Source organism: Olea europaea, unplaced genomic scaffold (assembly GCF_002742605.1).
Source record: "Olea europaea var. sylvestris unplaced genomic scaffold, O_europaea_v1 scaffold1200, whole genome shotgun sequence".
In the NCBI taxonomy this organism is placed as follows: Eukaryota; Viridiplantae; Streptophyta; class Magnoliopsida; order Lamiales; family Oleaceae; genus Olea; species Olea europaea.
This window is the reverse complement of record NW_019229419.1, coordinates 136,974-151,460: the sequence shown is the minus strand read 5'-3', so window position 1 is coordinate 151,460 and position 14,487 is coordinate 136,974. Positions and strand designations below refer to the sequence as shown.

The 14,487-nt window shown below is 36.8% G+C and overlaps 1 protein-coding gene across 5 annotated transcripts; it reads right to left on the bottom strand.

The window, feature by feature from the left end:
* Positions 1–12,275: 12,275 nt before the first annotated feature.
* On the bottom strand, positions 12,276–14,459 carry LOC111374077 (zinc finger CCCH domain-containing protein 63-like). Of its 5 annotated transcripts, none has more exons than XM_022996701.1 (6): positions 14,350–14,459; positions 13,990–14,139; positions 13,459–13,578; positions 13,320–13,379; positions 13,131–13,246; positions 12,276–13,044 (listed from the first exon to the last, which is right to left on the bottom strand). In XM_022996701.1, exons 1-6 carry the CDS (start codon positions 14,386–14,388, stop codon positions 12,900–12,902), a joined length of 630 nt encoding a protein of 209 aa, XP_022852469.1. In that variant the 5' UTR covers positions 14,389–14,459; the 3' UTR covers positions 12,276–12,899. The 5 variants fall into 5 exon arrangements, with proteins under 5 accessions (XP_022852469.1, XP_022852470.1, XP_022852471.1 ...); XM_022996702.1 differs by having other exon boundaries at positions 13,131–13,228; XM_022996703.1 differs by lacking the exon at positions 14,350–14,459 and adding an exon at positions 14,223–14,335.
* Between the last annotated feature and the right edge of the window lie 28 nt (positions 14,460–14,487).

Here is a 14,487-nt window from a genome sequence, read left to right as displayed (position 1 = left end):
TTACCTCGAATCCAAAAATTTTCCAACGCGAGCTTTTTAGCTACTCGCGCATAATTTTTTTGTGCGTTCATTGCTTTTATGCCGATGTAAGGGCCTCTGATTATAGTATTTATTTTCTTAATGGATGTCGAGGATTTAAGACATTGATTAATGTACGTGATGGTTTTGATACCTTGGCCTCACTCGTCGACCTCACTCTTTAGTACCTGACTTTCAAAAAAGTTGTTCACGTTTCCTTGCTGCCTTCGCAGTCTTGCTAGTTTGAGTACTTTGAAGCATTACATATCATGATCTTTGGTGAAATGGATTTCGTAGAACTTCGACTTCTGAATCTTAGGGGATGGATGTATTTCGTCAATAATCGACGAGGGGCTGGAGAAATTGTATGCACCTTATCTTCAGGCCCACCGAAAAGCAAATACTGTTGCGTTTCCTTTGTTCTTGAGTTTCTCCGTGCGAGCTTTCTCTATTTTCTTCATTCTTAATGGTGCTCATCATTATCTAATTCGTATAATGTCGCAGGTCGATCTTCATAGTCTTCATATGGAGGAGTATTTTATGAAGAATTGGTAAAACTTTCTGCTCTTTGACATTCACGATGATAGAGCTAGTTATATCTTCTGTGATGAAAGTCTATTCAGGGTGGACCTATTTGTCCGTCGCTCCTTTCGCCTCTTGTTCGATATGCTATCACATATTTTTCATACCTGCATGTTGCTACTGTTCTCGTGAAAGAAGCTGGTTATACTGTAATTTATTTTCACAGGATTCGCCTTGCAAATTACTTTTAGATTTTCAAATTTGCACGTAGAGAGGCATTTTCGGGCGTCAGTGCCTAAATGCTTTTCTCCTTCTCTTGTATAGTCTTTGCTGTTGACATCTTCTTCTATAAGCTACGACATGGAAGAAGAGAATAATGATTTCTTAAGTTTTGTTCTCTGTTCTCGTGCCCTTATTTAAGCATCACATATTTCTAGTTTTATTTAAATGAAAAATGAGTTTTACACACTTATTTAGGCTACAAAACACGGATAATGTTGGCGTGAGTTGTTAGAAATCTTTTTCTGGAAATATAAATCATATATAATTGTATCATTTTAAGGGAATAGAATTAGGCAATTATGTGTAGAATCAATTAATTAGTTACAAATTTGTGATTATCCAAAATTAGGAGTTTTTTTTCTATATAAACTCTGTAACCCACCTATTGAATGTATGAATGAAAATTATCTCTTGTGTGTATTGTGACATGGTATTAGAGCAGGACACACGGTCCTGGTTCCTCTTCTCCAAGTTACCTGTAGCCCGGTTCTTATGAACATTTTCACAAACACATGGAAGACCCCAACTTCATCACCGATCCCAGCCAATCTTCACCTAATTCTGATGCTATACTTACAGATATTTCCATCAAAATTTCTGAAGCCTTAACCAAGACACACATATCAGCCCCACTCACTGAAAATTCGCCCCAAATTGGTATCAAACTGAATGATACAAACTATGGCCCATGGTCCCAGGTTATGGAAATGTATATTTCCGGGAAAGATAAACTGGGTTACATTAATGGAGATACACCTCCACCCCTACCAACTGATCCCTCCTTCCGAAAATGACGAACTGAGAATGCCATTGTCAAGGGATGACTTATCAATTCGTTGGACCCTGTTCTGATTGGCAATTTCATTCGTTTCCACACTGTTAAGGAAGTTTGGGATGCTATTGCCACTACATACTTTGATGGGAATGATAAATCCCAAGTCTATGATCTTCAACGAAGGGTGAGTTGACTAAGACAAGCAGGCGGATCTGTGGAGAAATATTACACTGAACTGCAGGGGTTGTGGCGCGAAATTGACTTCCGTCGCCCAAATCCAATGAAGTGTGCCGCTGACATCCGCCACTTCAATAATTTGACCCAGGAAGACAGAGTTTACACCTTCCTTGATGGGCTCGATGAACGTCTCGATAGCATCCGTAGTGGAGTTTTGCAGATGGACCTGTTTCCTACCGTTGAGCAGGCGTATGCGTACGTCCGTCGTGAGGCACTGCGACAAGCAGCCATGGTTTCTACAGACTCCGACAATGGTCTTCCTGGAGCGATCTTAGCAACCAAAGGCGTGAAGATGGGATCATTTGCTGTTGCTGGAATAAATTCTTTAAAGGGAGACCCAAATAAAAGTGGTAGAGGCCCAAATAAAAGTGGGCCAAATAAGGTAAAGGGTTTGGATGAGGAAATTAAGTGTTCATACTGTGGAAATAACAAGCACGCACGAGAAAACTACTTTAAACTTAATGGATACCCCGATTGGTGGCACGAGTTGCAGGAAAAAAAGAACAAAAATGGGACGGGCACCAATAAGTGAATAGGCAAGGCGGCCGTGGCAACATCTGACTCTCAACTATCTTTGATTCTTGAAAATAATTATTTTCAGGATACGGACCCCTCATCAGAACCAGGTAATTTTAGTTCAGCTTGTGTTACATCCTCCAGTGACAAGAATAATAATTTATGGTTACTTGACTCCGGGGCAACTGACCATATGACTTATGATGAAAGACATTTTATTCAAAGGACCTCACCTCGACGCAACAGGGTTGCGAATGCAAATGGAGTTATTTCCCTAGTCACCGGGGCTGGCTCTGTATCTCTGTCTCCCTCTCTACATTTATCCCACACTTTACTTGTTCCATCACTCTCACATAAATTATTGTTTGTAAGTCAAGTGACGGCTGAATTAAATTGCGTGGTACTTATTTATCCAACCTTTTGTCTTCTTCAGGATATTCTCACCAAGGAGATACTTGGGCGTGGTACTAAGAGAGAGGGGTTATACTACATGGAGGATTTCAGTGTCGGTCGCACTCATCATGTTCAGAGTAATGTGAAGGAACGACAGATTTGGATGTGGCATCGTCGTCTTGGGCATCCATCATTCGGTTATTTAAAGCATTTATTACCTAGCCTTTTTTCGAATAAGGAAGTTTCTGATTTTAAATGTAATACCTGCATTTTAGCGAAAAGTCAACGCACTTCTTATCAATCAAGCATGAATAAAAGTAGTATTCCTTTTTCCCTAGTACATTCTGATGTGTGGGGCCCTTCACCTATTGCTACAAAGTTTGGGGTTCGTTGGTTTGTTACATTTATTGATGACTGCACTCGCATGACCTGGCTCTATCTACTAAAAAATAAAGATGAAGTGTTCAAAGTATTTCAGTCATTCCATGCCATGATTCAAACTCAGTTCTCTGCCAAACTAAGAGTTCTTCGTTCTGATAATGGTGGTGAATTTATCAACCAACGGTTTCGCACTTACTTTGAACAACACGGTCTCATTCATGAGACGTCTTGCCCTAAAACCCCTCAACAAAACGACGTTGCTGAACGGAAAAATCGACATATTCTTGAAACTGCAAGAGCTCTCCTTCATGGAACCTATGTTCCAAACTGTTACTGGCCTGATGCAGTGTCCACAGCTGTATACTTACTCAATCGGATGCCCTCTAAAGTCTTAAATTTTAAGACTCCACTCCAGGTCCTATCATCCCATGTTGCTCGACCACCAACTCTAATGCTCTCTCCTCGAGTATTTGGTTGTGTGGCCTATGTACATCTTCACAAGAATCAACGGACAAAACTTGACCCATGTGCTCTCCGATGTCTTTTTGTGGGATATGCTACACATCAAAAGGGCTATCGGTACTATGATCCATCCTCCAAACGGACCTATGTAATTATGGATGTTACCTTCTGGGAGTCTGACACATTTTTTTCTCCAACATCCAATTCTCCTCTTCAGGGAGAGACAAGGGGATGAAGAGTTGAATTGGTCGAAATTTGAGTGGTCAAATAATACTGAAATAGAGACAGCTTCGATAGATATTGACTTAAGGAATGATATGACTCAAGATCCGAAACCAACTGTAAAAGCTGAACCAAACTCCACCGAACCAGAGCCCCCTTTTTCTTCAGTATCCGCAGGCCCATCTCCTGAGAATATCTCTGAGGTAAGCACTCATTCACATATAAGCAATTTAGATACTCCTGGTGGCTATAATTTACCTTTCAGGTATAATCGAGGCAAACCGCCAAACAGATACTCTCCAGACATTGAAAAACGAAGATCAAGATATCCAATTGCCAACTATGTGTCCACCACGAAGTTATCTGATCCACTGAAAGCTTTTGTACATGTTCTCTCTTCTAATCATGTTCCAACAGGAATTCAGGATGCCTTATCAGATTCCAAATGGACTCAGGCAATAAAAGATGAGATGGAGGCACTAGTAAAGAATAACACGTGGATACTAGTTCCATTACCTGAAGGAAAGAAGACAGTAGGATGCAGATGGGTATTTTCCATCAAACACAAGGCAGATAGATCTATTGAGCGGTACAAAGCAATGCTAGTCGCGAAGGGGTATACACAGACATATGGGATAGACTACCAAGAGACGTTTTCACCAGTTGCTAAACTAAACACTGTTAGAATACTATTGTCCCTCCCTGCTAATCTTGACTGGCCACTACATCAGCTTGATGTGAAGAATGCATTTCTTCATGGCGACCTTGAAGAAGAAGTCTATATGGACCTCCCTCTGGGCTATACAGGGTCTTCACAAAATGTCGTGTGTAAATTGCAGCGAGCATTATATGGCTTGAAGCAGTCACCTCGAGCATGGTTCGGATGATTTAGTGTGGCAATCAAGAAATATGGGTTCAAACAGAGTGACTCAGACCATACACTCTTTCTTAAGCATAATGGAGGCAAAGTAACTGCATTGATAGTGTATGTGGATGACATGATTATCACAGGGGATGATAAAGAAGAGATATCCAGATTTTAGAAACAGCTGGCGTCTGAGTTCGAGATAAGGAACTTGGGAGGCCTCAAGTATTTCCTGGGAATTGAAGTGGTTAGATCAAGACAAGGCATATTCCTATCCCAAAGAAAATATGTGCTAGACTTGCTGGCTGAGGTGGGGATGTTGGAATGTAAACCAGCATATACTCCTATCACTCAAAACCTTAAGCTGAGTGAGTGTTCAGATCAATTGCCAACAGATAAAGGGAGATATCAAAAATTAGTTGGCAAACTTATATACTTGTCTCATACTCGTCCAGATATTGCCTATGCCGTAAGTGTAGTTAGCCAGTTTATGCATAGCCCTAGCAAAGACCACATGGACGCTGTGACTCGAATACTTCGATATCTAAAGTCCTCACCAGGGAGGGGACTGATGTTTTCAAAGAATGATCACTTGAAAGTTGATGGCTATACAGATGCAGATTGGGCGAGGAACATTTCAGATAGGAGGTCTATCTCAGGCTACTTCATGTTTGTAGGTGGTAATCTCGTTACATGGAGAAGTAAGAAGCAAAAAGTGGTATCATTATCGAGTGTTGAAGCGGAGTTTCGTGGAATGGCAAAAGGACTTTGTGAACTCCTCTGGATCAGAAAACTGCTCACTGAACTTGGCTTTGCTCCTATTACTGAGATGGATCTATACTGTGACAACAAAGTTGCCATTGCCATATCTCATGACCCGGTTCAACATGATAGAACAAAACATGTGGAAATAGATCGACACTTCATCAAGGAAAACTTGGTAGCAAAGACAATTCGTTTCCCTTTTGTAAAGTTCGAGGATCAACTAGCAGACATACTCACAAAGGCAGTTTCAAGTAAGGACTTTCACAACTCACTTGACAAGTTGGGCATCAGAGACCTGTATGCATCAACTTGAGGGGGAGTGTTGGCGTGAGTTGTTAGAAATCTTTTTCTGGAAACATAAATCATATATAATTGTATCATTTTAAGGGAATAGAATTAGGCAATTATGTGTAGAATCAATTAATTAGCTACAAATTTGTGATTATCCAAAATTAGGAGTTTTTTTTTCCTATATAAACTCTGTAACCCACCTATTGAATGTATGAATGAAAATTACCTCTTGTGTGTATTGTGACAAATTATTGGTAAATATATTGAAATATGGCTTAATCTTATGCAAATTATGTTTTGTAAGATGACATTGATGAACATGATGAAATTCAAAAGAAACAATCAAAAAGGAACTAAAATGGAAAAAAAATCAAAGTTCAAGAACCAAATTGAACAATAGCCAAAAGATGATCTGAAAGGGAAAAAAAATGTGAAGATGTGAATGAGTCAAAGACCAATTTAGCGAATACATAAAGTATTGGAAGAAGAAGAAGTAAGAAAAGAGATCAAAAATGAGAAAACGAAGTTCGGGGACCAATATGCAAAGAATGAGATTTTATTCATACTATACGATCGCATAGTCGTGCGAGTAAATGTACTATGCAATAGCATAGTATATGATAAGTGCATATTTAATTAAACTTTTATGTTGTCAAATTATTACTTTTTACTTAACTTGGGCTAATTTTCTTTTGCTTTTAGTAACGAGTTCGTTTGAAGAAATTGGAAAGAAAGAATGATGAAATTGAATGAAATCGACAATTTCAGGGATCAACTTCCGTACTTTAAAAGTGGAAGAGGACATGGAGTGCATAATTAAATAGAAATTGAAGGACTAAATTGCATGTTTGGAAAAAAATGAAGCCTTGGAAAGAATTATTATATTAATTGGGCTTTGAAATTGGATTTTGCAATGAGAGTGATTTATAATTGGACTCCCAATTGGCACAAAAAAAGAGAAAAGGGGGCTGGACCCTATTTTTTTTTTTTTTTTTTTTTTTTTTTTTTCTTTCCATAGCAAAAGGGTTGCTGTGAGATTGATATACGTACACACAAAACATGGTAGCAAAGGAAAGTGGGCACCAACATTTAGGGGGGAAAAATGGAAAATTGCAGTAGAAGCTCCAAACCTTTGAAACACTAGCAGACTTTTTCCAAACCTTTAATTTATTGCAACGTCATCCCTAACCTTTCCAAATGTTGCATGTGAGGCCCTTTTGGACAGTTTTCATCCAAAATTTCGTCAGTTGACAAAAAAAATTATTTTGACCACATTTTAACAATTTTTAGAGGGCAAAATGGTAGCTTTGCATTAAAATCCAAAATAAATAAATAAAAAAGGTCTTCTTCTTCTCCAACCCACCCACCTCTCACCCACACCTGAAACATCTCTTACCCCATGCCACCCAAAACCACCCCCAATGCTAAACCGAAATCCCACCCATCCAGAGCCAACCATCATCTGCCTACCTTAGTCGCACCTAGAACCACCGCCACCGCTACAATTAAACACATTACATTAGTTGAAAGATTCGAATAAATCGAAATGTATTTCCGTAATTAAACCCACATTTTCACCATTTTCCAATGATTTTTCGACTGGTGATTCTTGTTAACTTGCTGAATCATAACCAAATTTCGGTTCAACACTAGTTGTACTTCTTGAAAATTTTTAGTGAAGGAGGCAGAAGAGACAGTCAAATTGGTTAAAGTCTAATATGTATGAAGAATGTGGCAATAAAAATTGCCCAATTGGAAAACCCAAAAAAAAAAAAAAAAAAAAAAAAAAAGAAAGAAAGAAAGAAAGAAAGAACAGAACAGAAAAGAAAGAATAGAACAGCCCACTATCATCTTTTTAAGGGATTGTGATGAGGTGGATGATGGTGGTAGGATTGTGAATATTTGAAAAAAGCGCAACTTTCGAATGGTGTTTTAACTGGAGAAGGGTCCATTGAATCAAAGAAGGGATGAGGGATATTTTGTTGAGTTGAAGGGACTACTCCATGTGGTGAAAGGTGTTGTAGTGGTGGATTAAGATTTAGGAGAGTAAGTCGACTTCCGATGAGGGTTCAATTGGTAGGAGTGTGGGCTTTGCAATGGTGATTGGGAATTGGGTTCCTTGATCTTGAGTTTCCATCCATTTGAAGTCCGAGAATGTGGAGAAGAGTTCCAATTGGGAAGTAGAGAATTCGGTGCAGTCTGCGCTGGGCGGTAGCAGGTGGTTGTAGAGATGGAGGCGGCGATGGTCCGATGGATTTTTGGTTTGAGTTGGAATTGGGGGTGGGTTGGGGAAGAAGAAGACCACTTTTATTTTTTGATTTTTGATTTTAATGCAAAGTTACCTATTTTTTTGTTCAACTGATGAAATTTTAGATGAAAACTGTCCAAAAAGGCCTCACATGCAACGTTTGGAAATGTTAGGGATGACGGCAACAAATCAAATATTTGGAAAAAGTCTGCTAGTGTTTCAAGGTTTGGAGCTTCTACTACAATTTTCCCAAAAAAAAAAAAAACGAAAGCTGCCTATTGCTGAAATAAATTATACACACGTCAGAAAAGAGAAATTTCGGTAGATGGGGAGAAAATTAAAAAGGCTGGGACATTGGTGTCGGCAAGGGGGAGGAACAAGAATTGGCAGCTGTTGGGAAGAATTAACAAAAAGGGCTGCCTATTGTTGAGATTTATATTACAACTACATGCAAAGAGAAAAAGGAAGCCAAGATTATATACAGCAGCTTTAAGGAGAAATTGGAGTAAACCATTACGGCTGGAGGAATTTTACACGCAGAATTGGAACAAGACGGCAGCTTAAATTTGTGAATTAGCCATGTTCCGTCAATTATTCGGTGATGTTGTTCAAACTTTATTTGTTTAATTCCAATATCACGGTAGGCTAATTTTTTAGATTATTAGGATGTGATGAACCCTTTTATATTTGTAGTTTGAATAATTAAATTGACATTAATTTTTAATTGTTTGGATGTTTATTATTGTTTTGTTTGCTTTTCAATTTACCGGCCATTAATTGAAGTGTTTGTGAATTTATTGTCATCGAGAGGGATAATAAGATCATTAGTACATAACAATAAACATTTTCGATGAAGGATAGAGATACGCCTTTATATTTCATATGATTTTTATAAGATGTTCTAACTCGTTTAATACATTTATCATGTTCGCATTTTTCATCGAAAGATAAGAAGGTCATATGAGGGAAATAAATTTGATAACTATCAAGACAAGTTTTTAATTAAAATAGGAACATTGACCAACAAACATAATTTCAAATGGTCATTTTAAATTGTTGAACTAAAAATGGATTGGTAAGGGGAATTCTACATCTTAGTAATATTTCTGGCGAATTTGATAAGTTTTATTTACATTGCTTTTAAGTTAGTTGATAGATTTAATAGTTTTTAGTTACAACTTAATTTTGCTCTTCAATTAAGGGTAGTGTTAGCTTTAACTTGATCAAACATATAGTTCTCGTGGATTCAACACTCTATATACCATTTTATTACTGGTTCACAATTTCGTTCACTTGTGGGTAATCAAATGATCAGTATATTTTGAAAGAAAATTTCTGATTTCCTTATCTGAATCAAACTCTTAGGGAAATAATATTGGAGGACGTCTTTTAAAACCTAAGGCCGTCCATAAATAAAGGAAGACACATTCTAAGAGATTTTGGAGCATACAAGAATGCAAGAAAGATGAAGATCGATTTCAGACTTGAAAATTCACTTTAAGATTTAGTTTATTGATGTCAATTCTTCAATACTTCTTTTATTTTCTTTTTTCATAACATGTTGTGCTAGATTTCTTTGTTCAAGGAGAATGATGAACCTTGTAATATGAGTTTTTAATATTTAGTTTTACATATTTAACATTGAAAACACATTTTTAGATATTAAATGGTTTACATGACTATAGTTTATCTAGAATTATTTTGCATCATAGTTGTATGAATTTGGTGACTTATTTTATACATTTGAAAGAAGGAAAATAGACTTGACATGGTGTAAATTATCATATATTTCGATGGGGAATAGAAATATACTGTTATGCTCTATATAAATTTTTAAGTATTCATAAAAATTCATGCAATCCTGTAAGTTTGCATCCATCATGAAAATATAGTCAGGTTTTATATAAGAGTAGATTTGACATTATTTGAGAGAGATTATTGAATAAAACAGGAACGTTGATTCTTTAAAATTTAATCATGTTGTCAAAGTATAAAATTAAGGTTAAAAGGATTATTGCATGGGAATTCGGAATCCTAGTGCGCTTGTCATCCATTAGAGCAATCAACTTGCATTTAACATAATTTATATTTAAATTAGTTAATTTACTCATAATAGCATAAGTGGATTATTTTAGTTGTAATTTTGTCACAAACAAACACAACACATTAATATCATTTTGGTTAAGGACATGATAATTAAAATTTAACTAAATCAATCTCTCTGGGACGATACTTAAACTCAAATCCACTTTATTACTAGTTAACGAATCATATACTTACAGTGGTTTTAATTGAAAAATATTTTCGTGAACAACAAACTAGGAAGGACGGGTACTGACGAGCACGAAATCAATAGAAAGAGAAAGAACATCGGTTTCCTCTATCCATAAAGACTACCACCACCACCACCATTTGTGGCTTCTAACGTCCTATGCACGTAGAGACAGCCCGCGAATTCAGGCTCCTTAAGTCGTGTTTGCCACAACCCGTCTATTTTCTAACTGTAAACCATTTACTGGAATTCACATTCCCTTAATAATGCTTCTTGTAATTGAATATATGTAGAGTAATTAGACGTTTTATAATTTACTTAATTGTGATGGAACCCCCTCGAGTTGGTATTATAAGACTGCATTTACCACAACTTATCGAGTATTGTGCCACACACCTCAAGGAGTTAAGGCTTCTAAGTCTTGGACTTGATCTTTCTAGTCTCCCTATGCAATACTTAACTCCTAGATCCGTCACTTGTGCCTTTAGTGAAGTCAAATCATCAATTGGAAGTTTTCATAATGCAGTAGAAAATACTCTAAAAAATATTCAAAAGCAAAAAAGGGGATGGCAAGTATGACAAGGCAAACCTTATGGAGAAAATATACACTCGTTACATCAAAAAAACCTTTGTTATCTCTCTAGCTCTCTTTATTTAGACATCTTCTTGGATGCTTTACAAATAACTCTCACAACTTTATATAGCTACACCTCCTTAATGGATGATGGAGATTCATCCTATCCAATTTTCTAGGATTAGCCCCCTAAAACTCTATATAACAACGTAATATTCTTACGGCATTCTAGAATATTGTTGACCAAGATTTACATTAGGAAGGGATATGTGATTCCAATATTTGCTAACCTATTCGAAGCACATGATTGTGCAAAACAATAGAATGAAGATGATGGCCTTCCACCGTCTAATAATACAATTGTAGACTATCATCAAATTAAGGTAACACTAATTACAAAATTCCACTATTAAACTTTTTATATTATACATTTTTTGGAAGAAAAATTGTATACTTATCAATAATTTGCTTTGCTATGGGTCAAAAAATATATTCTCGACAAGATATGCACGAAGGCAGACGTCATTTCAATATTGGGAACCAAATTGAAGCACATTTTTTTGTGTAAAACAATAGATTGAAGATGTTGCTCTTTCACGAACTTTCAAATAATATCGTTGTAGATGGAGAAAGGTAGCGTTATTAACAAAATTCTATAACTTAGTTTTTTAGTTTTATGCCGAGAAAAATGAAAGAGGATGGAAAAGATTTGTAATATGGGTTTTATTGAGCTAATTGATTCCCCTTCTCCCACCATAGTCAACACGCAATTTGCCAAATCACAATTTTAATTCAAATCTTTTTTGTGTTAGTTTTTGTTTCCATTGTGCGTTAGTGACAATTTTTATCCATCAATTCCACAAAATTGTCTAGAAGGTTTTCCATGCTTACGTTCCTTGCAAGTTTTCTTTGTTTTCTCAATTCTTTTCAATATCAATATGTTGAATGCTTCACTCTTATATTTTCCAAAAAGAAAAACGATCTTTGAAAGTTGTTTTCTGTATTCTCAAGAGACTGTCTAAGTTCTCCTAATAACTAATAAGTACAGCTAGGGTACGCAGTGGTGGAAGAACTGGATAAAAAAGTAGGGATTCCAGTTGTAAACTGAGTTTTTTCAATCTTTTCGACCTTGACTTCATAGGAACAAGTTAGAAAGATGGAGAAATATATTCGATCCACTAAAGTCTCGAGCAACAAGTTTGGATCAAAATCCAAAGATAATAGTATACTAAAGAAAAGCTCTTTCAGGTTGCGGTTGTGCTTTTCTTCCTGGTTAGGCTGCTGCAATACAATATTTTATATAGATTAATATCCACTGTAACATAACATGATGGAACTTCTATTTGTTGTAGCATCTTGAAAGCTCATGAACATAACCTAATCATCCAACTATAGAGAAACCTAAGCAAATTCGCTATCTAGATATACATCGAATACACAACTATTCAAGAATAGACACAAAATGGAGTCAATAAGAAAATTAGACGCTGTTTAGCTATCATGTAAATAAAATTGAGAAGCACAACACAAAGCATGGAAGAAACATTGCTCCAACCCGTAAATGTGAAAAAAAAAAAAAAAGAATTAAAAAAAAATTTAAAAAAAAATGATTTTTAACATTGTGAAGCAAGTGACAATATACAAGGGTCTTCCTCTCTTAATGTCTATGGTTAACTAATTGGCGGGCTGCGGCGGTTTGAAGCCAAACTTCTCCTCAGGAGGATAGATGGGGCGATTCGGGTGAGATCCCCACCCATGAGTAAATATTTCATAGTAGCCTCATTATATTGGGCCGAGCTGAATTTGAATCAGCGTAGGCATATTGCCAACGAATTCCCTTGGTACCAGATTTAAAGGATTAGTGCCCCTCTCAAAACAAGATAACAACAGTCTTTCTCGTTGGAAACTGATATTCGCTGCCCTAACGTGTATTACAATACACAGTAGCTTTTTCTACCAAAAATACATCAGATATGAGAATATTTCTAGAAAGGGCTCATCTTGCATCAGTATGAGGATGCCAGCAATAAAAAATACGAATCAATAGTTTCAGCTAGTAGTTCAGATCAAATCGACTCAAGATGCCATTGCACATGGAACTCCAAGCAATTTCCAGACGGAGAGCTGTCCTGCTGCATCACCAGTGAAAAAGAGACCACCAATGCCAATTTGAATCACTTGGACTTGCTGTTCAGAAAATATTCTGCCCCTTTCATTAAACCTAAAACCAAAATTAAAACCATCAACAGACCAGCACAAATGGGTGAATCATATCAACAGAGATGATCGTAGTTTGATGATACTAACGAGGGCAAGTCATATATACGAACAGTATTGTCATTATATGAGCAGAAAAGAATTGAGTGAGCTTCAGCATCTGTCATGCCGAAAAGAGCTACCACCCCCTGAAAGATGTAAAATTTCTAGAAAGCGTGAGGAGTCTAAAACCATATAATGCATTCCAAGGAAGTCATATAAAAACCATTTTTAACTTACATGTTCTTCTTTGTGCTCATAGATCACTTCCAAGTTCCCACTGTCAGTTGCAGCCCAAACCTATAAGAAAGGGATATATTAGAACCAGCAAGAACTAAAGCAACATCTAACTACTGATCCAAGTAGTGAACAGCCAAACCTTTAATGTGTTGTCCAGAGAAGCAGATAACAAGTAGCTGTCCCAACAAATAACGGACGTTACATCTCGGGCATGCCCATTTAATGTCTGCGTACACTGCAACGTTTGGAGGTCCCAAACCTGGAAAGAGAGCATATATGTAAGCAAAATTCTTCTGTGAATTCAAAACACTGGACTATATAAAGAGAAGGAATAAAACAAATGGAGGAGGAAGGAGAGGATGAAAAACTTGTAGAGACTCCAACTATGAAAACAGGTGCTCGAAATATAACTTGAGGGAAGACAAATAAAATTGACTAGACAGATCAAACAATGGTCCTGACTCCTGACTGTGTCAACATTACTGACAACCGCGTACCTAACAGACCAACTGTTTTTGATATATATATATATGGCATAGGTCAACAAGTTGACGTGTAAATTGCCAACATAGTTAGATGATTCATCTCTACTATCTACTGACTTGGAGAGATTATAAACACGTTCAAATGTGAGAGGTTGTGAAAATAATTCTCCTGAAAGAGAGCATACCCGTATTGTATTGTCACTCGAACCCGAATAAAGTCTGCTGTTAGCTCCCAGTACAAGTGAACACACAGCACCAGTATGTCCCTTCATCTGTGCAGTCAATTCTGGAATGTTGGTTTCAGTATCACATTTCCATACTAATATGGTACCTTCCTGGAACCATTAAGATACATAAAAATGAGAAACCACAATAGAGTTAATATTCAACAAGACGATGCAAAACTTTAGGGAGTAACCTTTTCCCAAATCTTCCTCAACCTTTAACTACTACCCTACCACTGATTACTGTTATCGCAATTCTGTACAGATCCAAAATTACAATTAAAAAATAGCAAAACACTGAAAACCTCTAGTAGTAGTCACCTCCGTTCCAGCAAAAAGCATATCGTTGTCCATAACCATAGAATAAACTTGCCCAACAGGTCCTCTAAGAGACAGTTCAGCTTGAACTTGGAAGTTCCATGCCTAAATGATAAAAAAATTCATCATGATAAAATCCAT

Bases quoted from the DNA above. Each gene is read 5' to 3' on its own strand.
- LOC111374077 (XM_022996701.1), bottom strand. From the start codon at position 14,388: ATGGTTATGGACAACGATATGCTTTTTGCTGGAACGGAG. The intron at 13,247-13,319 runs GTAAGTTAAAAA...CACGCTTTCTAG, and splicing joins ATGAGCACAAAGAAGAACAT to AAATTTTACATCTTTCAGGG. The intron at 13,045-13,130 runs GTTAGTATCATC...TTTTGGTTTTAG, and splicing joins CGTATATATGACTTGCCCTC to GTTTAATGAAAGGGGCAGAA.